Here is a 24228-nt window from a genome sequence, read left to right on the forward strand (position 1 = left end):
GCGTTCCGCCGAAAGACACGCTAAAGGAAAGTTTTGAACACATATCATTTTCGTTGCATTGACATCCGATGGCGTCGTGAAGCACACTACCACTCACATCTATACAATGTCCAGACTCTCAAGATCTACGCCCACACGAACCTTCCACAAAAGCTCCTTGTACCGTAGCACCTCCATCCATAGACTGTCTTCCCATGATAAACCACTTCGATCAGGGTCAGCTTGGAACGAGACCCGCGACAACGTAGCTGTCGGAAATATGGGTGCCGGCGATGCTGAGGACGTCGTTCGAGAAAGTATCTTTGGTGGAGGCGGTGGCTTCAACTCACCATCGTCGGGTTTCGATCTTTCACCCTTTCCAGAACCATTAGACTCGCCAGATTTGTCAGAAACCTGGGATTCATTACGGGGTTTTGGCTTGCTGTCAGAAGACACAGCGTTATCGGGATCAATCCGGTCTTCTGACGGTTGAACATCTGTCCCGTTTGAATTAGTGTCCATTATGGGCTCAGGCGCAGTCATAGTCCCTGCCTCAGAGGCTGGAGGTGCATGTGATTCTGGGGTTCCTCGCTCATCCTTCGAGGTCTCAGAAACCTCCTCGACTTTTTTAGACGGGCGTATGCCTGTCGCATTCACTGTGTCGGATGATTCAAGCAGTTTTGATGCTTCAGAATCGTCCTTCTTCTTGGCTTCGGAGGCTTCTCCCGCCTCAGAAGCCTCCTTAGCACCATCCATATTCTGGTGAGTCTCATAATCATCTGGATCCATGTCTGGTGGCACCTCAGCCGGTACTCCTCGTCGCGCTGTAGGTTGAGCAAGTGGCTGAGTCTCAGAGTGGCTTGCCTCGTTTGGCGCATTGACCACGCAACTTGATCGAGATGCTGACGAAGAGGACGCACGGGAACGATCCGCAGGAATTTGACCCACCATGTCTGGTTCGTATTTGCCCTCAAGCACGATTGATCGCTCAAGTGTCCGCACGAAGGCCCAAACGGCACATATCGCACGAAGCCGATAGAGACAGTTGTGCGCACACAGCAAATACCGATTCGTGGCCTGATCTGAGAGACGGAAATAGTGGGTAGGGATAGGCAGTGAGTCCGCATGCCAAGAGGCAGATCCACGAGAAGACGAATCACTTTGCTCCTTGTCCTTCCCTTCGGGCTCGATAGGCGGCGTCCACGAGCGCTCTGTATGACTCCGACGAAGCGTCTGAAACAACGATGGGAAGCCGCGACGACCAGATGAATTGGACCAGCTGATCGAGTTCGACCGGCTTGGATTTGCATCGGATGTAGATGAGGAACTTGTCCCATCCATGACAGGGGTGACATTCAGCAATGGTGTCGAGCAAATAGCACAGGGAACGGGCGGAAGAGCACCGTATTCATCCCTTATGGCCCTTTCGTCAGGAACAATACCACCTGCAAAAATCGGCTCAATCATAACGTCACCATCCAATACAGCAGCAGATGCTTGTCTGCGAGCGAGCCAGTTTAGACCAGGCGCTTGGGCCAGCCGAAGACAAGGATCTGTATCTTCTTCGAGCATGCGGCGGATAAATGGCAGTGATGTTTGGGATGAAACATGTACTAATTGTTCAGCAGACATGGGCAAATGAGGGTAATCACGATGACGAGTAGCAGATAGCGAGTTTGTGCTTGAAGAAGCCATAACACTGCCCATGAACGGTGCCGGCGACGAGGGCGGCGCTGTCGTCCAGTCAACACCATTTCGCGACATCATAAAGTAGGGCTCTAGCTGCATTTGCAAGCTGCGCAAATACGCAAGGAAAGCCAGAAATTCCTGATACGGAGGCACGTTCACAAAAATATGGAGAGTAGGCTTGGCAAGTTCGGAAGGTGCCTGAGATAAAAAAGTTGGAGTGATAGGCTGTCTTCGTAGCACTTCGATCTCTGATTGCAGAGACTTTAGCATGTCTTGGTGATCGGCCATGATGCGTTCGGTATCATGAAGTGTTGCTTCAAGCTCACGGCTTCGTTCTTCCACACGTGTACGCTGTAGGCGCTCAACGGCAACCATCTTGTTCGCTTCGTTGAAGAGCGACGCGCTGAGCTCCTCCAGTTCAGCTTCAATGCGAGTCCGATCATTCTCGGCTTTGCCTCTCTGTGCCGTTTCGTCAACGACGCGCTCCATCATGCGCTGCATTTCTGACGTCACATGTGATTTTTCCACCAACAAACCAGTGTCCAAAGCCGAAATATACTGGTCGCGTTCCTTGCTAAGCTCATCGAGCCGCGATGACTTAACCGCCAATGTATTTTGCGTAACGCTCAATTCATCTTCCAAGTCAGACATGCGATTGATCGCGGATACCAGCTTCGTGTTGAGGCTCGTGACTTGACTCCGGAGCTCTGCTTCGCGCTCCTCTGGCGACATACTTGCCAGTGCGTCGACTTGCGCGGCAGTGTGTGAATCAACAATCGTTTCTTCAGTAGGCTCGGTTTTCCCACTATTTTCTTTCGCAGTATCAGATATTGTTTCCACTGTTTTCCGAGCTTCTGATTCTTTCGATGAGAGCTGCGCTATTCCGCTAGCTGTCGAGGCAGTAGTATCGAGGGCTGGTTTCCCAGCATCTAGCCCCTTTTCACCATTAGATGACACTATACTTTTTTCAGGAGTTCTCTTTTGGTCGTTAGGCAAAGATTGACCATCGTTTTGGGCGACAGCGTTGACACCTGCATCTTTAGTCTCGTTTGCTTCAGGCACAGCTGGCTCCAATTCAGACGTGGTCTCGGAGCTTTTTGCGGCCCTCGAGTCTTTCTCAGTTCCTTGAGCTTCGCTAATTTTCGATTTGTCTGCAGCTCCCTTGGATGCAGACTTGTCCTTGTTTCCTCGAGCCATAAGCAACACGAAACAAGGAGCTGGCTGGATCAAGCGAGAAACAAGCCTTCCAGATCGCCAAAATCATCACGTCTGTTTCGTTCTCCAACAAACACTGCGTGCATTTGATCGGCATATGCTTAGTCATCTCTACACATCACGACACACAGGGCGTGCGACGCTCGTATGCGGCGTTGGTTCGACCTTCAGCGACAGCACCTGAGAAGCGGCGTTGAATGCGCAACCATTCGACGGACGTGATCCGTCAGTAAGGCATGCAGGATTACGAACTAGCTTCTAAGGAGACAGGTGAACTTGCGTTTCAGAGCTTCGTTGCTTTATGCGGATAGATCAGGCGCTCGGAAAGCACTGAAGGCAACCAGTATGCTGGTACTTGGCGCGGAAGTCATGATTTCAAATGTGCTTGCTTCATAGCTCCCTTGCACTTAGTCGCATGTATACCCTGCGGAAACATCATATGAGTACAATATATGACAGAGACCATCAAATATGAAAGAGGCACATGCTGCTAAAATGTTTCCATCGTGGCGCATTGCCATCATTTGGATGGCGCGAAGGTACACAATAGAAAGTATGTACGTAGGCCAGTCTGTTCAACACGTACCTAACAGCAAAGAAATGATAGAAAAAAATCGTCTCTGTCTATTCAGGAAACGCTCGAGAAATGCATCGCTCCCAAATTATGGAGGGGGGAAATCGAGATTCGGACGGGTTGCCACTGTATGCTAGCACTGGTCTTGGAAGAGGACGAATCCAATGCATTGCATGAAGATCAAGATTGGCTCGACAGGCGTATCGGAGCGGCATACCGGCCATACGAAGATGGCTGGGAAAAGGTGCATTGGACCAAAGTGATTCCAGCAACCGTTTGTCATTCATCTGTTGGGCAGTAAGCCGCTTAGCTGGAGGCCGACCACGCTTGCGACGAAGCTGGACATCAAATTTAATACCTTCGCGCACAGCAGGAATGCCAAGGGATAGTAAGCGTAAATGAGATGGATCAGCTGTGCTGGATGGTGGCGTTGAAGGAGTTCTTAGCTGCTTCGGCACATTGGGTACAGATGGCTTTGGCATTGGCATTTGCGCATGAAAAGATTGTACTGATTGTGCTGCTTGATATGTGTGCACATCTCGTTGATTCTGCGACTTTTCTCCCAAAGATGGACGTTTTGACGGTCTTGATGCGATTAGGACGGAGGCTTCTGGCGCCGGTCTTTTGAGAGGTGGTGGCGAGACAACATCTTGTTCACCAGTTGACAAGGGCACATTGGCAAGCGCATATTTCTGGATTTGCTTCGCACTTTCAACAAGCGACTTTTTGTCACGAGCTTGATTTGAAGCTTGCTGGATAGCTACTTTAGCTTGAGTGCTGCTGGATTGGCGCCGACGAAGGCGCGGTTCGTCCGAGGGTAAAACAACAGAGCGAAGCATATTCTCGGCACGACTAAATTGTGAGGGCGCAAGTCCTGACGCTTTTTCTAATTCTTTCCTTTGAATTTCAGTCACATTTAAACTTTGATTTGTTTCTTGTTAGTGTCAATGGCGCTTGTATTACGAACCTCTCTGCAGCGAGCCACACGCAAATTGCCGGTACGCTTGCGTTGATATCCTGCGTACTTCGAGCGTTTCCCTGCATTTCCCAGATTTTTACGCGATCAACAAACAACCGTGCCTTGTCACGCACTGACCGGTTGCCTTTGCACAGCGCTGTCAGTGCGGCAGACATGGCTTCACGCCCGTTGGAACGCTGTCTTGGGAACGGAGGAACAAAACGGTGTGGAGAAGCACGGTGGATTTTCGCGCGACACCACCATCAAGGCCTATCGACGTAGCGTTGCACATACACAGACACACAGCCCTTCCTTGGCCGCCACCCAATCAATGACCCATGCATGCGTGTGGCGCCACGCGAGTGCACATGGACCAACCCATCCAGTCCGCTCTTCTCGCGTAAGTTGAAATGCAACACCTCCACAATTTGGTATCTCCCCCAGCAGTCTCATGATGATTTATATGTGCATCTGCCCAACCATTGCCCTAACGCAGCGGACGCCACTCGAGACGCGTTAAGCGCGTACGTGGCGAAGAGAAAGAACCTTCAAAGCCATGAAGTTTTATATTGATGATCTCCCTGTTCTTTTCCCATACCCCAAGATCTACCCTGAGCAGTACTCCTACATGGTGGATTTGAAGAGAACGCTGGATGTTAAGGGACATGGTGTGCTAGAAATGCCTTCAGGCACAGGAAAAACAGTATCTCTTCTCAGTTTAATTATAAGCTACCAACGTTTTTATCCGGGATCGCGAAAACTCGTTTACTGCTCGCGAACAGTGTCAGAGATTGAAAAGGCACTAGCGGAACTGAAGCGACTTATGGCGTACCGCGCGAAGTATAATACGAAAAAGCAGCTTTCAGACGGAATCGAGCCTATGGATGTTGATTCAGAAGATATACAAGGCCAGATGGAAGACATTCTGGCGCTGGGATTGAGCAGTCGGAAGAATATGTGTGTTCATCCCACGGTAAGTCAAGAACGAAAGGGAAAAGTTGTGGATGCCCGATGTCGTGATATGACGAGTGCATGGGCATGTGAAAAAGGAAGACAAGATCCTGGTTCCGTAGAGCTATGTGATTTTCACGAGGAGCTGGGGAAACTGGAGCCGGGTCACTTAGTCCCGCCTGGCGTATGGACAATCGAGGAGCTGATCGAATACTCAAAGGACAAGGGAATATGCCCGTACTTTGCCGTTCGTCGTATGATGCCTTTTTGTGATATTATCATTTACAGTTTCCACTATCTATTGGACCCAAAAGTTGCTGAGCAAGTCAGCAAAGAGATCAGTAAAGATGCTATCGTCGTGTTTGATGAGGCGCACAATATCGATAATGTGTGTATCGAGTCGCTGAGTATCGACTTGACGCGACCCATCCTGGACAATGCATATCGGTGTGTCAACCAGCTTGCAGACAAAGTTGATGAAGTGAAGAAGGTCGACTCTGCCCGACTTCAGGACGAGTACGTCCGTCTCGTCGAAGGTCTACAGCAGCAAAGTGATGACAGAGAAGCCGAATCATTTATGGCCAATCCTGTTTTGCCAGACGACCTGTTACAGGAGGCAATTCCAGGAAATATTCGGCGTGCCGAGCACTTTGTGGCATTTCTGCGCCGCTTCGTCGAGTACCTTAAGACTCGTATGCGTGTGCTGCACGTAGTAGCCGAGACGCCAGCGAGTTTCTTACAACATTTAAAAGAAATCACATTCATCGAGCGGAAACCGTTGCGTTTCTGTGCAGAGCGACTTCGGATGCTCGTCCAGACGCTCGAACTTACCCGCCTCGATGAATACTCGGCATTGCAAACCGTTGCATTCTTTGCTACGCTCGTCTCTACTTACGACAAGGGATTTTTGCTAATTCTTGAGCCGTTCGAGACCGAGCAGGCAACTGTTCCAAATCCGATTTTTCACTTCACATGCCTGGATGCGAGTTTGGCAATAGCACCAGTCTTTGAGCGATTCAGCAGCGTAATTATCACAAGTGGTACGATCAGTCCTTTGGACATGTATCCGAAGATGCTTCGGTTCGACACAGTCGTTCAAGAAAGTTATACAATGACGCTGACGCGACAATGTTTCTTGCCGCTCGTTATTACGCGTGGCAGCGATCAAGTAGCGATCAGCTCGCGATTCGAAGTGCGGAATGACCCCTCTGTGGTTCGGAATTACGGGAATATCTTGATTGAGTATTCGCGGTGTATTCCTGACGGCATCGTCGCATTCTTCCCCTCCTACTTGTATATGGAGAGTATAGTCGCTGCATGGCATGATATGGGAATTCTGGACGAAGTATGGCGGCACAAACTGGTGTTCATTGAAACACCTGACGCGCCAGAGACTAGCATCGCTTTAGAGAACTATCGGCGAGCATGTGACAACGGACGTGGTGCAATTCTTCTGTCTGTCGCTCGAGGCAAAGTATCGGAGGGTATCGACTTTGACCACAATTATGGCCGCGCTGTGATCATGTTTGGTGTGCCATACCAGTATACGGAGTCGCGTATTTTGAAAGCGCGGCTTGAGTTTCTTCGGGATAACTTCCGCATCAAAGAGAACGACTTTCTCACGTTCGACGCAATGCGACATGCTGCACAATGTGTAGGTCGTGTATTGCGAGGCAAGTCAGACTATGGGTTGATGATCTTTGCCGACAAGCGATTTGCTCGATCAGACAAGCGCGCCAAGCTGCCGAAGTGGATTGCCCAGTACATTGAGCCAGTTTTTAGCAATCTGTCAACGGACATGGCGATTGTGGAGAGCAAACGGTTTATGCGCACCATGGGGCAGCCGTATCCTGCGGGAAAAAACGGGATTAGTCTATGGGACTTAGAAGACATTGAGCGTCGACAGCAAAAGGAACGGGATGCCTTTGAACGACTGCTCCAACAAGACTCGGACGATTGGGTCGCTAAGCATCAGCACGAAGTGCGTATGACATCTGACCAAGACTACGACGGCAGTATTCCAGCGGCAAATGCTGCAGCATCCGTACATGAGCTAGCGGATGACTTTGATGCGGAATTTGGCACGGGCGCCGAGCTCACGCAAGTGTCCGTTCCATGAAGTTGACGATGATGGAAGAGCGCATAAGTAGTGGAATTGTGCGTCAGGGTGAAGGCACAATACTATCTGAGTAAAGAATGGAACACTCGCAAGGCACAAGTCTAAGGAGAATCTGCGTTGTCTTCGCAGTCACGATCCACGGTGCCGCCTACCGACCTTCGCCGCTCTAGGATGTCTGACACGGAAGTCACGCAACAGACTTGGAGCTAAAAAACGCAGTGTATGTACGTTTATGCAGACCACACATAATGCAGCTGTGTTAGTCATCATTTATCTCAGAACGTGCGTAGAAAAAAAAAAGGACAAAAAAAAAAGGGCCCAGCCGTATAAAGAGGAAAAGGTGGGTATGTATTTTCACCGTTAGCCCGAACAGTTTTTTTCTCACGGCAGCCGAGAGAGCCATTTGTACGGGTTTCCACCACCATGCCGCCGAAGTTTGTTGAAGGAACGGCGCATATTTCTGCGAGTGATATCAAAGACTCGGCTGCTGCTGAGGCGGCTGCCGCTGGTCCCGAACAGGAGATGAAGGCTGCCCTCTTTGACGAGGCGCAGCTCCTGTCAACCGGTGACAAGAAGGCTGCGGTCGAACTTACGAACCTCGTCAAGATCGAAGGCCCCTCGGCCTTGCGTAATCTCGGTATTGAGGACGTAATTAAGAAGGGCCTCAGTGACAAGAAGAACGTGCACGGCCGCGAAGGTGCGTGTATGCTCGTCATGACCCTCTTTGACGAGGGTGTTGGTCACGAGGTCGAGCCATTCATTATGAACGGTGTATTCGAGACGTTGGCTGAAGCTATGGGTGACAAGGAAAAGACGGTCCGTCAGCGTGCAGAGGATGCACTGCTCTTGGTCATCCGCAACATGTCGACATGGGGTGTGCCCCAGGTGCTGCGTGCGCTGCTGCACCAGATGCGCACAGCCGGCAAGTGGCAGGTGAAGACGGGTTGCATTCGCTTGCTCGAAGAGCTGATTCAGATCTCGCCTGAGATTGTTGCTCGTCTGATGACCGACATTATTCCTGTGATGGCCGAAGTCATCTGGGACACGAAGAGTGATGTGCAGAAGGCGTCGCGTGCTGCTTTGGAGAAGCTCTGTGCGCTCGTGTCAAACAAGGATATTGAGCGATTCATTCCTGCGCTGATCCAGTCGCTGATTCATCCTGTTGAGGAGGTGCCAAAGACGATCCAGCTCCTCTCTGCGACGACGTTCGTGCAAGAGGTCGACTCGCCGACACTGGCTCTCATGACGCCACTGCTTTCGCGTGGTCTCACAGAGCGCCCAACTGCTACGAAGCGTAAGGTTGCTGTCATTATTGACAACATGTCGAAGCTTGTCGACAACGAGCGCACTGTGCGACCATTCCTGCCAAAACTGCTGCCCGGCTTGATCAAGATTGAGACAACTGTGTCAGACCCAGAGGCACGCAGTGTCGTTCAGCGTGCGATCAATACGCTCCGCCAGGTCGGCAAGGTCACGGGTGATGGCTCGGACGTGAAGCCGATCGAGGACGTCGATTTGTCCAAGACCATTGAGCTCGTGAACGAACAGCTGAAGAAGAACGGCCTTTCTGGCCCTGATACGCTTGTGCACTACGTGGCACAGCTCGTCACAAACCTTGCCAACTTCCGCATGTTTGAGCCAGATGAGTGGGAGGGCACGCTCTCGCGGTACCTGAGCCTCTTCCGTCCTTCAAGCCAGGAGAAGTCGCACACTATTGTGCATGAATTGCTCCGCATGCTCGCCAAGAGCACCGGCGAGGAGGTTGAAGTGTTTGACGACGAGGAAGAGGGCGAGGACTTGTGTAACTGTCAGTTCTCGTTGGCCTATGGTGCCAAGATTTTGCTGAACACGGCAACGCTGCGTCTCAAGCGAGGCCACCGTTACGGTCTGTGTGGACGTAACGGTTCGGGTAAGTCGACGCTTATGCGTGCTATCCAGAATGGTCAGGTCGAAGGTTTCCCATCGCCTGAGGAGGTGCGTACGTGGTACGTGGAGCATGACCTTGATGGCTCCGAGGGCGACATTTCGATCATCGACTTCATCCAGTCTGACAAGCGCCTGAACGTTGACCGCGAGACTGCTGCCGCTACCCTCAAGGAGATGGGCTTCGATGAGCAACGTCAGGCCGGCCCTATCACAGCCCTGTCGGGTGGTTGGAAGATGAAGCTCGCCCTTGCGCGTGCCGTGCTGTTCAAGGCTGACATCCTGTTGTTGGATGAGCCGACGAACCACTTGGATGTAATTAACGTGGCGTGGATCACAAACTACCTGAAGCAGACAAGTGCTACGTCGATCATTGTGTCTCACGATTCCAAGTTCCTCAATGACGTATGTACGGACATTCTGCACCTGAACCGCTTCAAGATCAAGCGATACCCAGGCAACCTGGATGCCTTCGTGAAGCGTGTGCCGGAAGCACGTGCATACGTGGAGCTGAACTCGGGCGAGGACTACTCGTTCAAGCTGCCAAACCCGCCGCTGCTGGATGGTGTGAAGACGAAGGAGAAGTCGCTCGTGAAGATGAGGGACGTCGTGTTCCAATACCCGAACACCCCGGCTCCTCAGCTGCGTGGTGTCTCGATGCAGCTGTCGCTGTCGTCGCGTGTGGCTGTGCTGGGTCCTAACGGTTCTGGCAAGTCGACTCTGGTCAAGCTCGTTGTTGGTGACACGGAGCCGAACGAGGGCGAACTGTGGAAGCACCCGAACTTGGTCATTGGTTACGTTGCGCAGCACGCGTTCCATCATATTGACCAGCACCTTGACAAGACGCCGCTAGAGTACATGCTCTGGCGTTACCAGACTGGTGAGGACCTCGAGGAGCACATGAAGGCGACCCGTCAGCTCACGCCTGAGGAAGAGGAGGCAATGAAGCACGGTGCCATCTACGAGCACGAGGGTGTGAAGCGTGTGATTGAAGACATTGTCGGCCGTAAGAAGTTGAAGAACTCGTTCCAGTACGAGGTGTCATTCAAGAACATGAGTTCGGCCGACAACCTGTGGCTGAGCCGTGACGAGCTGATGCGCCGCGGTTTCGAAAAGAAGATCATGCAGGTCGACTCGCGTGAGGCGCAGAAGGCTGGTATGCTTCGTCCTCTTGTGCGTCGCGAGATTGAGAAGCACTTTGAAGACTTTGGTCTCGAGCGCGAGTTTACCTCGCACAACACCATGCGTGGCCTTTCGGGTGGTCAGAAGGTCAAGGTTGTGCTGGGTGCTGCCACCTGGCGTATGCCGCACATCATTGTGCTGGATGAGCCGACGAACTTCTTGGACCGTGAGTCGCTCGCTGCGCTGATTGCCGCCATCCAGAGCTTCGAAGGTGGTGTTGCGATCATTACGCACTCGCAGGAGTTCTCGGAGGGTACCTGCAAGGAAATCTGGCGTATGCAGGACGGTACGCTGCACGCCTCAGGCCACAACTGGGTCGAAGGCCAGGGCTCTGGTGAGCGTATCGACAAGAAGAAGAACGACGAGGAAGAAGTCAAGTACGATGCTCTCGGTAACAAGATCGTTGAGGAGAAGAAGAAGAAGAAGCTGACCTCGTCTGAGGCCCGTAAGGCCAAGAAGGACCGTATGGCTCGCCGCAAGCGTGGTGAGGAAGTGTTCTCTGACGAGGAGCTTTAAAACTGCCGTCGGCTAGAGCGTGACGTGCTTGCGTTTGCTACTTTATGCTCCTCTCCCTGTTAGGTTGGCGTACATGCCCAACCTGACTAGGATTGGGGGAACGATCGATGAGTTGGTCTTCTGACGCGAATATGCCTTGCTTCTTTGGCGTGCTTCGCTTCGGTCGACCTTGTGTAGCTGCATGACGTGGTATCATTCCTAAATAGATATTATCAATAATGCATGCACATGCCCCTTGTTTCTCTCCGTCCATCATTTACACTAGGGCCAGGTACAGCACGTAGGATAGCACGCTGCCGACCATGACGCCGGTTGTCGTGGCCGCCAAATGTGTGATCGCACCCTGCTCCGTGTGGAATGGAATCATGTTCGCCCAAGCCGTGGCCATGTACACACGACACATATGAAGGTAGTGCATCACTTGCGAAACCCATGCGAAGCTGGCGCCGCGTTTCATAATATCACGGGCACGTTGGATCGAGGCCGATACTCCTCGTCCTGTGCCAGCACCTGCATCGCTGGCTACAGGTGCATCTGTAGCTCTTACGCCGGCCGCAGTAGGCGGTGGACACACAGACGACTCAATGTCCGCTAACCTCTCGTCAACAGACATCATGGTAGCATGCATACGATGTCTCGCGGCCTCTTCGCCAGAGAGAAGTCGCGACTCAAGTGTTTGTGCGAGACGTCGGCGTTTGTATGGCTCTACGATGAACAGTGCAAGAATAAACACCAATACGTTCAGAGCACCCAAGCCAACGCTGACATATGTGCTGATACTTCGAACACGGTCGCTCCAAATATGTTCTTCATGGTACCGGCGCATAACACTACGCATTAGATCATCAAACCCCCTTTGCATATTGTCTTCTGCACGCTCATACTCCAATTGACTTTGTTCTTCGGCTTTAGCATGACTGTGCTCCGAGTGTAGCAGCGACGTATATTCCATCAAGTCCGAGTCTCTCCACGTCGACTTGCGAGATAAAAGGTCATTGACTCGACGCTGTGATACGGATCGATCTGACACCGCTTGGATATAGACTTCTTTGGCAGCGTCCTTTTCTTGCTGAAGTGTTTTGAGCCGTTCAGCTTTGACTTCCACTTGCTCTTTCAATGCATTGATGTCTGCATACCCGCTGAAATCATTCCAGCGATGCCCTAGTTCGCTAATTTTGTTCTTTGCCAATGGCTTGTTCCTATCGAGCCAATGTTGCAGCTTGATACGGATAGGATCAAACATATTGTACGATGTCGCTGTGCTCGTGAACGTGCGAGCGCGGCATCCTCGACGTATGCATGCAAATGCTGATTCAGGGAGAGCGAACGCGCGTAGTGCACATGGCCGAAAAGCTACGTGCCATGGACGATACATGAACCCAGCCCTTCTCTCCTGCGATGAGAAGTCCTGCCAGGATTGGCCCCGTCGCGCACGAAGCTCGACATCGTACGTCGAGGTGAGTGCGCATCATGACACTGCACGTGGAGCCACGTGGAACGTCACAGACGTAGCACAAGCAGTGACGAACCGATCTGTGGCGGCGGGCGCACACGCGTAAACAACACGCGTTTGGTGCACGCGACGTTACAGGGTGACTCGAGAGCATGTCACAAGCAATCCCATTGATAAACTCGGTACAACTGCCACAGCGTACAAGCGAAGAAGTGCGAATTATTGGAAAAGTGCTAAGGGTGCGTTGCAGGGCATAATTTTGTCACGAAGCATGTGCTAAGACTCGTAGGTGTCTGGAGACATTTTGCTTTTGCAGGCGTCAGACAATGGCACTGTCGAGGTGCGACTCCAGATGGTGCGTATATTTCCATATCTCATAGCGGAATTGCTCGAATCGTGCTCACATGCTGCAGGACGAATCACCTACGTCACAATATGTTGAGGTTATCGGGCGCGTCTCTCGCACGGGCGACTCTATCACCCAACACGCGCTTCTTTCTTTAGGCGATGAACTTGGTACGTTTCTTCGGCACATGTTACCTCTTTTTCTAATACGTGCCAAAGATCTCGGTCTCGTTGAACATCTGGTTAAATTGACGCCTCAATACCCTACCCTGTTTGCTGAGTAGGGAAGGACTGTGCATCGCTCTGTCTTTGCGATGTGCACAAACCTCTACCCTTAGTTTCTAACTGCCACATACGCATGTATGTGTTCTCACAGTCACCAAGTTCTAAACTTGCGGGCAACGCGTGGCACAGCGCGCAAACGTACTTGCCGGCATGCAACCAGCTGTGATACCGAGTGATGAGCGGCATCATGAACATGCATTTCTTATGCAAGGTTCTTTCCTTCGTGTGTATTCTTTGGTGTATCGCCTATCAGCTACATATACATATACGAAAGTAGGTAGTGAACAGATCTTCGGCACTGCAACGAATAGTTCCTGGATCACGACGCCTAAAAGCATTGGCACTCGCTCTGTGAGCGAAGGCCTTGTGGCCATTATGCAAGCTCACCAGATTTCAGATCTGTGCGAAATAGGTACCATAACAGACTGCGATCCTGATACGCCAGAATTCAAAATCCCGGCCCAGTAACCTGCCCACCCACATAGGATTTTCGCATTCGTGAGTGCGTTCATGGCCCTTTCCCAACGTGGTCCATCCGAATGGCGTCCGCACATATTTGTCAGCAATCACAAATCCAATAGCTTGGGTTGGTGCACAATCGACAGCGACTTTCAACGTAGCGAAGGTTCGAATTACAAGTGGCGAACGTAATTCGACCAGCCCGATAAAGTGACGTGACTTGATCTTGCCTGGATGAAAGTGGAAAGGGCGAAACTGGGCCCCTAAATCGCGAGATTCCTCGAGCCATCCCCAGGAATCTACTTGTGGTTCGACCTTGCCCTTCGTTTGAGTTTGACCTCGGATCTCATTGCTGCTCCCATATATCCTGCATAGGACAGGTTCGATTCGGCTGGATAATCGTACAGAATTCAAGTGCGCCATTGCTCACTATGTCAGAGAATGAGTTTATCAACATCCCTTCACGTGTGAATGGCAGCGATAAGACTCGCCCCCGAGCACATATTGATGAGACTATGTACAATCAAATGCACCACCGCTCGATCCATGAGAATGATCAATTTTGGGCCGAAGAGGCGAATCGGATGATTTCATGGTATGTCCCCTTCAAGACGGTCCAGTATGGAGACTTTGGGCGCGGCAACATTGGCTGGTTCCTGGAAGGTCAGCTGAATGCCTCGTACAATCTTGTGGACCGCTGGGCATTTGAGCGCCCCGATGACATTGCGCTCATTTGGGAGGCAGATGAGCCTGGCAGTCACATTTATATCTCGTTTAGCGAGCTCCTAGACCGCGTGTGCCAAGTAGCGGGTGTGCTTCACTCGCTAGGCGTGCGAAAGGGTGACATTGTCATTATCTACATGCCCATGATCCCTGAGGCTGTTATTAGCATGCTTGCGTGTGCACGGATCGGTGCTGTACATTCAGTGGTGTTTGCCGGCTTCAGTTCGGACTCATTGCGTGATCGTGTACAAGACAGTCGTACACGCGTAGTTATGACGTCTGATGAAGGCCGACGTGGTGGCCGGACGATTGCGACCAAGTCGATTGTCGATGCCGCACTAAAAGAATGCAGCAGTGTTGAGCATGTCTTGGTCGCAAAGCGCACGGGGGCTGTTGATGTGCCATGGGTGGACGGACGTGACAAGTGGCTAAGCGAGCTTGCAGCTCAACAGCGCACATACTTCCCACCAGTCTCGATGAACAGTGAGGATCCATTATTTGTCCTCTACACGTCAGGTTCTACAGGTAAGCCCAAGGGCATTGTCCATACAACAGCAGGCTACCTGCTAGGAGCGGGCCTCTCTGTGAAACACGTGTTTGACGTGCACCCAGGCGACCGCTTTGGCTGCATGGCCGATATCGGCTGGATTACGGGACACACATACATTGTGTATGGTCCGTTGATGAATGGCACCGCTACTTTGATCTTCGAGTCGACACCAATGTACCCGACACCCTCACGGTACTGGGAGGTCGTCGACACCCACAAACTGACGCAGTTCTATACGGCTCCGACGTCCATCCGTATGCTGCGCCGCATGGGTCCTGAGCATGTGCAGAACTACGATTTAAGCACGCTGCGTGTGCTTGGAACGGTCGGCGAACCCATTAATCCTGAGGCATGGCACTGGTACAATGAAGTAGTGGGCCGTGGCCACTGTGCTATTGTCGACACATACTGGATGACGGAAGGTGGCTCACACATGATCACATCGTTGCCAGGCGCGATCAAGAGCAAGCCGGGTGCAGCATCGAAACCGTTCTGGGGCTTGAAGCCTGTTTTGCTCGATTCTCAGACGGGACAAGAATTGCAGGGCGTAGATACCGAAGGTGTGTTGGCCATGAGTAGGCCGTGGCCATCACTCGCCCGCACGATCCTTAACGACCACAGTCGCTTCCTTGACACGTACATGCGTCCATACCCTGGTTACTTCTTTACAGGTGACAGTGCGTACCGAGACAAGGATGGCTACATTTGGATCCGCGGCCGTGTCGACGATGTGATCAATGTGTCTGGACACCGCTTGTCGACGTCGGAAATCGAGTCGGCCTTGGCTGAGCACCCTGGCGTGGCAGAATCCGCCGCCGTTGGTGCGCCTGACGAACTGACTGGCCAGACCATTGCGGTCTTTGTCGCTCTAAAGCCTGACTATGTGTATGACTCACTCGAGGACCTGACAAAAGAATTGAGTATCCAAGTGCGTCGAGCGATCGGCCCCTTCGCTACACCAAAACGCATTCTGTGTGTAAGGGACTTGCCCAAAACCCGCAGTGGCAAAATCGTGCGCCGCGTTTTGCGCAAGATTGTATGCAATGAAGCTGATCAGCTAGGCGACTTGTCGACACTAAGCGATCCATCCGTTCTGGACCATTTGTTGGTACGTGCAGACATAGGTGCTACAGCACCATGCATGACATCTCGATATTGTGACTGACACTCTTTTTTAGGCAGTATACAACGAGTTCATGGCGAATACAACAAATAAGAAGTAGACCCAACTGCTCGTATAATCACATAATCTTTGCCTCTCACGAGCGCCTCCCATATCTCCCTTCTCACATGGTCTCTCATCTGTAGGGGTCACACATGTCTGGTATCATTCCACAGCACCTATCGTTGCCCCTTTTAACGAATCCTCACACACGCACAAAGAAACAAACAAACAATGAATCACGTTGCTCAGTGCCACACCAAATAGAAATACACTTCATCCAAAATGCAGTTCTTACACGATACCTAAAGCTTTTCTTCCCAGTACTTAAGAAGCTTTTCTAGATCAAAGTTCGGGTCCTCCGGGTTCGTCACAATCGCTGCAATTCCAGTTAGCATGATGCCCTGGAAACGCCGAGAAGAGCAAGTGCAGATAGATTTAAACAACATACCATTAGGAGTTGGAGGAGCCGATTTAGCCGCACGAATCTTAGCATATTCCTCCTTGGCCTGCTTCACGAGGTCTTCCTGGCGCTTGATGGCCATCTTCTGGACATGCTCGTCGTACTTGGCCTGCAGGGTTTGACGGTGCACAATACCATACCCAATACCAGCGACGAGAGCGGAATACCGGACAACCTGTCATACTGTCAGCACATACTCTCAGCCATGATACATACGTTTACGACAGATGTGGGCGTCATGATCTGCAAGCTGTACGAGAGAAAAACAAAGCGGAGAAGGAGAAAAACAGAATGCGTTCCCAAGTTCACTCGTGAACAGCGGGCAGTCACGCAGGCAGTTCGAGTAAACCGTTTAGATTTCGCGTTGCTAGAGCAGCGACTCTCTACCGAAACCAAAGTCCACTTCCATCCCCCATTCGGTTGCACCCGGCACGGATATGTCACGTGACTATAGGCTCCGCAGCTGCTATTCTGCTGTTAAGTTTGCCTTGTAGGCCTAGCGTGGAGGATACGAGAAGGAAGACACACGAAGGCAGCGAAGCGAGGATGAGGCGCGCTGTCAATGCCAGGCAAGCACAGAGAGAATTCATCTTTCTTGTTCCAACGAACGATCGCTGGTCGTTATTATGGTTGTTGATCAAGAAAAGCTCGCGAAGCTGCAAAGCGCTGTGCGCACAGGTGGTAAGGGTGCTCCACGCCGCAAGGTGGTGAAGAAGCCTAAGGGCGCTGTCGCCGGTGGCGAAGACCCGAAGCTGCAGGCTGCTCTGAAGAAGCTGGCCGTTCAGCCTCTCACTGGTATTGAGGAAGTCAACATGTTCAAGGCAGACGGCAATGTCCTTCACATCGAAGCCCCCAAAGGTACGTACAAGTATCACAGAGATAAACCGACGCTGACACTATCTTTTAACAGTGCACGGAGCTGTGGCATCCAACACAGTTGTTGTACACGGCAAGGCACAGAGCAAGGAGCTCACGGAGCTTGTACCTGGCATCCTGAGCCAGCTTGGTCCAGAGTCGCTTGCAAGCCTGCGCAAGCTTGCTGAAAGCTACCAAGCCCTTAGCCAGCAGCAAGAGTCCGCGCAGAAGGGTGCTGACGCTGAGGGTGTGCCAGAAGTGAGCGGTAACTTTGACGAGGTCGAGCAGCAGGAGAAGGCACCCGCGTCGACAGAAGTGGACCAGCTCGACTAATTGATCACTTACTAGGAAGTACTTCACTTAAGTCGCTTCGTAGAGGGACTATTCCTGCGTAAAAAAAAAAAATGAACGTCGTTAGCGAAATCCAGCAATACAGCTTGGTTGCTTGCTCTGCTCCTCCGATTGCTATGAAACAATATCGACATAGTACATGTGCGTAAGCAGACGAATTGACGTTTCACCCTGTGACTCTCTTCACTCTTAGATTACGATGACTCGATTCGCGGGTTCTTTGCATCACCAGCGTCTAAGTGGCGTTCGCCCGTTTCGCCGGCCTGTTCATCGGGATCATCGTCCCGCTGACGCTTCGTTGCGCCGGAATCGCGCGTCATTTCATCAGTCGCATGTCCAGCACGCTCTGCATGCTCTGTTTCGTAGTACTCAGCGTCGGCGCCTACAGGTGCCTTGTGTGCATCAGCCGTGCCTTGAGCTTCCTGATATACTTCTTCGCGACGCTCATGACGCTCGCGCTCACGTTGTTGTGCGTCTTCTTGCCGCTTCTTCTCTTCTTCCTCGCGCAGGCGGTTGTGACCCCAGCCACCACGTCCAGCATCGTACTCCTGGCGGTACTCATCACGTACCTGACCACCTGAACGGCCACGTCCGTATTGTCGGCCATCTCTGTATCCAGGATCTAAATCGCATCGAATCACACGTTCATCTAGCTTCGTCCCAGAGACAAATCGCATGCAGTCAACAGCCTCTTCGTGTGTATAAAATCTGTGCAAAGTAGAAGAGTAAGTCCCAATTTTTTGTGCTGAAATTCTATCTTGACACGCATACGTACTCGACAAAGGCGAATCCACACGGCGTCTTTGTGTTTCGATCAAGGCCCATGATGATGCGCTTGATTCCGCCACCACCTGGAACGTTCGTGACTCGTGCAAACAATTCATACATTTGCTCCTCGGTTGTGTAGAACGAAAGGTTACCAATATACAATGTCGCGCTGTCGGCCAAAGCTAAGTGTTGTTCATGTGCAGAGCTCCGCGCACGAGAGTCACGGTCTCAAAAAATTAGTACGAATCTGCACACGAATTTGTTCTTCCTGTCTCGATACGTACATGAAGATGGTGCATTCAAATGTTCGACGATGTGTGACATGGGAACGCACGGAGAACAGGTAACTGGGAGTTGATGGACGACGTGCTTAGTACGAGAGGGGGAAGTAGGACTCGAGTTGGCGTGTGGAGAATGTGTTTGTCCACTCAACAAGAGAAAACAAAAATGGCCGCAATTGGATCCCAACGCGATCCTTTCACATTGATCGCATAGCGATTCATGAACGATGCCTACTATGTCTGCGAAGGTGGACGAATGCATAGCACTGGAACCACAAACTGATGCAACCTCGTCTTTACTCGCGACACAATATGGCTCTTGGTACCCCCAACATAAATCGTACACACTCAAGTCCAAGATATTGAATATCGAGGCCATAGAGCCAGGGTTTCTCGAATGGCTCGATCAAGACGGCCTGGTTTTGTCTGATGCGAATGATGTGAATCCTGAGGATGGTGATGCGCGTCCACAGATCAAGCGCACACTACCGCTTGACTCGGATGCCGAGATCATGAGCGACCCAAGCGACGATGAGGGCAACGACACCGACGACGGTGCTTATTTTCCAGCATTAAATGCAGAGATCCGGCGCGTCTTGCTTGAGTACGACGGTGCCGTTTTCCCAAAATTCAACTGGAGTGCTCCTCAAGACGCAGCGTGGATTATGCCTGGACATACTTTGCGGTGTCAAACGCCCAATGACGTGTATTTACTACTCAAATCGTCTGACTTTGCAATGAAAGATCTCTCCCAGGTGCGCGAGCTATCCAAGGCATGCGAGAATGAGGCACGTCCTGAGCGACCACATTTACAGCTTGTGCTAAAAAAATGGTTTGAATTACCCCGCTCACACGAGTTCCGCTGCTTCGTACGTGATGGGCACATTGTTGGGGCGTGCCAACGGGATATGACGTTTTACGAGCATCTGCAGGACGCAGCGACGCAGGAACGCATCCAGTCGTTGCTATTCACATTTTACAGAGACCATCTTGCGCATATTGTGCCGCGCCGTATAGTCTTTGATGTATATTTGACGCGGCATCTTGATACTTGTTTCTTAATGGACTTGAATCCATGGCTTGATCGCACTGATACTCTGCTATGGACGGGCGATGAGCTAGAACATGTAGCACCATCCGTTGGCGATCATGGTAGTGCAAGCGGACGGCTTGTCCCGCTACGGGTGCTCGCATCGCAGGCTGAGGCATCGCAGGCGCTGCCCACGTATTCGGCACATATGGTACCGGCCGATGTTGTTGAGTTAAGTCATGGGCAAAATGTGGCCGAATTTGCACAGCAATGGACCTCTCATGTGCAAAATGCGATGCAACCATCATCCGAGGATGAGTGCGAGTAAACAACAAAGACGTCAATGCGCCCGCTGACGAAGAAACAGGTTGGTGTGGCTGACTCGAGCGCGATACAAGCTCTTCGCTATGGCTAAGATTATGCGCGCGACTAGTATCGAAGAGGACCCTTTACACGTGGGAACCCGACCAAATCTCGCACATGGAACGTATGTGTGACCCAGCTCAAAAAGCGCTCCATGCCGAGACCAAACCCGCCATGCGGCGCTCCGCCGTACCGACGTAGGTCATCTGTGTACCAGGTCAAGGAGGATGCTTGCAATCCTGATGTGCGCAGTCGCTGCATTAGCACGCCATGTCGCTCTTCACGCACACTTCCTCCCACAAGCTCACCGACCTGCGGCACAAGCAAGTCGAAGCAGGCGACAGTCTTCCTGGCTGAGCCGCTCTCTGTTGGATGCACGTCATCACTCAGTATTACAGGCTCAGGATCCTCGCGCATGTAGAACGGCTTTATCTCTGTCGGGAAGTTTGTCACAAACACCGGCTGGCCCATGTGCGACGCGAGCCAGCGCTCATGCTCCGACTTCAGTGACTCACCCCAAACGGGCGGAGCCTTTGTATGTGCTCGCAAAAGACGCACAGCGTCGGTATATGTGAGGCGGGGCCACGGCGAGTTGATCAGTGCTGCATCGTACGTAGCTCCTAAAAATGCCATATCCTCTTTCGCACGCTCGTCATGCCAAGCGGCTTGCAGTGCACTCTTCAACACACTTTCTGTGACATCCAGCACCATTCGGAGAGCTTGTTCGCCATCAGGTAGCCAGCACAACTCAGCCTCGAGCATCCAGAACTCAGCTAGGTGCCGATTCGTTGCTGAGCCTTCAGCACGAAACACTGGACATAGTGACCATACACGAGAGAGGCCTAGAGCATACGCCTCGAGGTGCAGCTGTGCCGACACGGTGAGGTATGCCGGCTGACCGGACCAAAAAGCGGCTAGGGAGCCGTTGCGAGACGACGTCAAAGACATAGTCTCCTGAGAGTTTTGAGGCACGTCAGCATCTGCCACGACCTGGAAAATCTCGCCGCCTCCTTCACAGTCTGATGACGTTATAATCGGCGGATGTACCTTGCAAAAGTCGTTGGCGGCCATCCACGCGCCCATGGCGTGCTCCATGCGCGCGCGTGTGCGCTGAAGAGCAGCAAATTGTGGTGTACGTGCCTTGAAATGTGATTCACGACGGACGATATCAGTGGCTGTGGTGTGAGTCAGAGCGTCGGCTGCAGCACTGGCTGCGTGATTGCCTTGCATCATATTCGCAAGCGGGTATGTAGCGAGATCTGTGGGTGCAAGGACAGCCACATGATCAGCCTGGATCTCCACGCGCTGACTTGCTGAGCGGCCACGTCCTGCTTTCATTTGACCATGCAGCTGTATGGCCTGTCCTGGTGTCAACTCACGAATATCACCTGACAGGACGACCTGCATCGTGGCTCCGCCACCCATGGTACCGTCTGTGAGTTCGAGAAATGTGCGCGTCTTGTGCCGACGCACAGATACGATCCAGCCGTATGCTGTCACGTCAGAGGCAAGCGACTTGTTCGAAGCTAATGCAAGTTCTGCATCACGCCGTAGGACATGCAAAGTAGGCGGAAGGCGCGCACTAGCGAATGCTCGAGTCTGGTATGGGCGGACGTGCGAGGCCAAAGTACCAAGACGCGCACGCGAAATAAGAGAGGCGCGCGATAACATACTATGCCCGTTGAAGCCAGGGAATCAAGGCGGGCCACCCACGTAAGGAACAAGAATCTACCAGACTTTTACGCGTGCTGCATGTCAAGATCAGCCTTTGACAATTTAGAATTTGTGGAGGTACAGCTTAGACCAATAAACCAACTGATATGTCGTAGCCAGCTGTGGGAAGACAACAGTCCATGTGCGAGGTTGTGGGAAAAGGAGGGGGGGGGGGGGGTACGTGAACCGAAGGCAACATGCTGAGTCAAAGGCATACATACACGAGGTTGTACATGATCTAGGATCCCTCGCGTCTCGCAAGAATGATGGGTGTTCGTCCAACTACCTTCCGCACTAAATCGACGCACCTTGTCACTCGGGGCGCATGTATGGGGAAATCACATAGCTGCTGCGGAAAAGGGAAGAGGACGAAAAAAAAAGAAAAGAGAAAAGGAAGAAACCAACTACGGCGAAGCTTGTTGTAAGCGAGCGCGACGGTCTAGCCAGTCTTGCACCTTGAGTCGCAGCCCAGGCTTGTTATTATGGTAACGGGCAATAGTCTCGAGCAGTTCAGCCGGCTCCAGCACGTAACTGCCTGAGGCTGGGTGGCTCCCTTCATGTAGCGCGGCGAGCTCAGCCTCGCTTGGGAGTGCGTACTTATTCCACTTCGAATTCCAGCGCAATGGACCAACGCCACGCATTTCTTGCTCGCGCGCTTTACGAGACTCGCGGTCTTTGCCGGTTACAGGCACCAAGTGGAGTTTCGGCACTTTCAGCTGCATCCCAGCTTTGCGGGCCTTTTCTTCGGTGCTAAAAAAGAAGGTCTGCAGGTACTCGTCACTCACATCCTGCAAGCGCGATGGCTCCCACTTCGGGATGCCTGCATTACGTTTGCCAGTCTTGGGGTCCTTGCCAAGCACATGCATCACACCAGTGTGAAAATCGCGGCCAAGCGACAGGTCACAGAAAGCCGTGGCGATGCGAATGTTCGCATGCATGTTTTCGGCCAATGTCTGATCGCGTGCTTCGCGAATCGCGCGGAATGTCACTTTCAGCGAGCGTGGGGAACGCGCTAGCAGCGTCGCATGCGTTTGCGACGCCCATGCCGCAACATCTTCTGTGATGGCAGGCAGGCCGCGCTTCGCGAGCTCCTCGCCCGTGTACGAATCCTGACGGCGTTGCGCAATGTCATCAAGCACGGCAATCACCTGTTCGATCGTATCGCGCGTGAAAGCAAAGTCAAGCGCCACGCGCTTGTCGCCCAGGAACACGCAGTTCTTTGCAAGGTTCTCGTCGTCATCGAAAGGATTGACGGTAAACTCATCCAGCGCACGCACAACGTTTTCCTCGTGCGTAGCCGTGGACATTGGGAGTGAGCTAATGCGACGGAGCATCTCATCCACGGCGTGCGAATGCATATAGTGGGTGGCAAACCCCGTCAGGTATGCATCTGCGCCATTTAGGCGCCCGCCTGTGAGGCCGACGTACATGCCAATCCCGCCATCCATGCGCGAGAACGTGTGGGTCAAACCAACATCAGGAAAGTAACCGATGGCTGTCTCGGGCATCGCAAAGAGGGTGCGTTCCGTAGCGATCCGGATCGGGCCATGCACAGTCATCCCAACACCGCCGCCCATAATGATACCATCCCACAAACCCAAATATGTCTTGGGATGACCCAGCTCTGTCGAATGCTCGCGCATCGTGTGCACACGGTAGTTCTGTACGATCTCGCGCTCGAAGAACCTCGAGCTGTGCATGCGTTTATGAAAGTCGCTATTATCCGCGGCCTTGACGATCGACATAACATCACCGCCTGCACACATAGAGCGTGCTAACCCGCGGAACAGGACAGTTGCGGCATTGGGAGACGGCTCAATTTCATTAAACGCATGGTCGATCAAAGAAATCATGTGGTGATCCAGCGCGTTCAGAGCTCGTTCGCGATTCAGTTGCACTATACGCATAGTTCCCTCGCTCCTGAGTTGGACGGGCGAGTCGATTTCTTGCAGGTGATGGCTTTCTGCACCTGGGTGGATCGGAGTTGACGATCTATGCCGCGTTGATAAATGCTTCTGCTTCTGCTGCTGCTCCGGCGTCGGCGGCGGCGATTTTGGTGATGATGACAGATGACGGGCCATGAGTGCTACGCGCGCCGATGCGCGAGTGGACGAGTTGCTGCCTAGGAGAACCGCGCTTGGGAAACGTGTTGGACGCCACATGAAACTGCTTCACACACAATCGCACCTACACGTTCTATTGACGTCGTGGCCCAAGCGATCGGTCGAAGGAGAGTGCGTTTTCGTGTGCAGCCGTGTGCAAAATCCTGGGGGATGTGGGCGTGTGCAGCCATTGGATGATGCTCGGCCGAGGAGTGTGGA

General features: G+C 52.2%; 11 protein-coding genes across 11 annotated transcripts; 5 read left to right on the top strand and 6 right to left on the bottom strand.

The window, feature by feature from the left end:
- Positions 1 to 99: 99 nt before the first annotated feature.
- MGL_0345 (uncharacterized protein) lies at positions 100 to 2865 on the bottom strand (the record flags this gene model as incomplete). Its single annotated transcript, XM_001732518.1, has 1 exon — positions 100 to 2865. The coding sequence occupies one exon, from the start codon at positions 2863 to 2865 to the stop codon at positions 100 to 102; it is 2766 nt and encodes a 921-aa protein (XP_001732570.1).
- A 2106-nt stretch (positions 2866 to 4971) lies between these two features.
- Positions 4972 to 7485, top strand: MGL_0346 (uncharacterized protein; the record flags this gene model as incomplete). Its single annotated transcript, XM_001732519.1, has 1 exon — positions 4972 to 7485. One exon carries the CDS (start codon positions 4972 to 4974, stop codon positions 7483 to 7485), a length of 2514 nt encoding a protein of 837 aa, XP_001732571.1.
- Positions 7486 to 7908: 423 nt separating this feature from the next.
- On the top strand, positions 7909 to 11106 carry MGL_0347 (uncharacterized protein; the record flags this gene model as incomplete). The annotated part of the gene is made up of 1 exon (XM_001732520.1): positions 7909 to 11106. The coding sequence occupies one exon, from the start codon at positions 7909 to 7911 to the stop codon at positions 11104 to 11106; it is 3198 nt and encodes a 1065-aa protein (XP_001732572.1).
- A 256-nt stretch (positions 11107 to 11362) lies between these two features.
- On the bottom strand, positions 11363 to 12349 carry MGL_0348 (uncharacterized protein; the record flags this gene model as incomplete). Its single annotated transcript, XM_001732521.1, has 1 exon — positions 11363 to 12349. One exon carries the CDS (start codon positions 12347 to 12349, stop codon positions 11363 to 11365), a length of 987 nt encoding a protein of 328 aa, XP_001732573.1.
- Positions 12350 to 14079: 1730 nt separating this feature from the next.
- On the top strand, positions 14080 to 16086 carry MGL_0349 (uncharacterized protein; the record flags this gene model as incomplete). Its single annotated transcript, XM_001732522.1, has 1 exon — positions 14080 to 16086. The coding sequence occupies one exon, from the start codon at positions 14080 to 14082 to the stop codon at positions 16084 to 16086; it is 2007 nt and encodes a 668-aa protein (XP_001732574.1).
- Positions 16087 to 16388: 302 nt separating this feature from the next.
- MGL_0350 (uncharacterized protein) lies at positions 16389 to 16786 on the bottom strand (the record flags this gene model as incomplete). The annotated part of the gene is made up of 3 exons (XM_001732523.1): positions 16389 to 16462; positions 16535 to 16721; positions 16763 to 16786. 3 exons carry the CDS (start codon positions 16784 to 16786, stop codon positions 16389 to 16391), a joined length of 285 nt encoding a protein of 94 aa, XP_001732575.1.
- Positions 16787 to 17172: 386 nt separating this feature from the next.
- On the top strand, positions 17173 to 17734 carry MGL_0351 (uncharacterized protein; the record flags this gene model as incomplete). The annotated part of the gene is made up of 2 exons (XM_001732524.1): positions 17173 to 17404; positions 17457 to 17734. The coding sequence occupies 2 exons, from the start codon at positions 17173 to 17175 to the stop codon at positions 17732 to 17734; spliced, it is 510 nt and encodes a 169-aa protein (XP_001732576.1).
- A 212-nt stretch (positions 17735 to 17946) lies between these two features.
- MGL_0352 (uncharacterized protein) lies at positions 17947 to 18429 on the bottom strand (the record flags this gene model as incomplete). The annotated part of the gene is made up of 1 exon (XM_001732525.1): positions 17947 to 18429. The coding sequence occupies one exon, from the start codon at positions 18427 to 18429 to the stop codon at positions 17947 to 17949; it is 483 nt and encodes a 160-aa protein (XP_001732577.1).
- Positions 18430 to 19028: 599 nt separating this feature from the next.
- MGL_0353 (uncharacterized protein) lies at positions 19029 to 20159 on the top strand (the record flags this gene model as incomplete). Its single annotated transcript, XM_001732526.1, has 1 exon — positions 19029 to 20159. One exon carries the CDS (start codon positions 19029 to 19031, stop codon positions 20157 to 20159), a length of 1131 nt encoding a protein of 376 aa, XP_001732578.1.
- A 101-nt stretch (positions 20160 to 20260) lies between these two features.
- Positions 20261 to 21865, bottom strand: MGL_0354 (uncharacterized protein; the record flags this gene model as incomplete). The annotated part of the gene is made up of 1 exon (XM_001732527.1): positions 20261 to 21865. The coding sequence occupies one exon, from the start codon at positions 21863 to 21865 to the stop codon at positions 20261 to 20263; it is 1605 nt and encodes a 534-aa protein (XP_001732579.1).
- A 446-nt stretch (positions 21866 to 22311) lies between these two features.
- On the bottom strand, positions 22312 to 23988 carry MGL_0355 (uncharacterized protein; the record flags this gene model as incomplete). Its single annotated transcript, XM_001732528.1, has 1 exon — positions 22312 to 23988. The coding sequence occupies one exon, from the start codon at positions 23986 to 23988 to the stop codon at positions 22312 to 22314; it is 1677 nt and encodes a 558-aa protein (XP_001732580.1).
- Between the last annotated feature and the right edge of the window lie 240 nt (positions 23989 to 24228).

The sequence above is a fragment of the Malassezia globosa genome (genome assembly GCF_000181695.2).
Source record: "Malassezia globosa CBS 7966 chromosome Unknown mgl_sf_1.1, whole genome shotgun sequence".
Classification (NCBI taxonomy): domain Eukaryota; kingdom Fungi; phylum Basidiomycota; class Malasseziomycetes; order Malasseziales; family Malasseziaceae; genus Malassezia; species Malassezia globosa.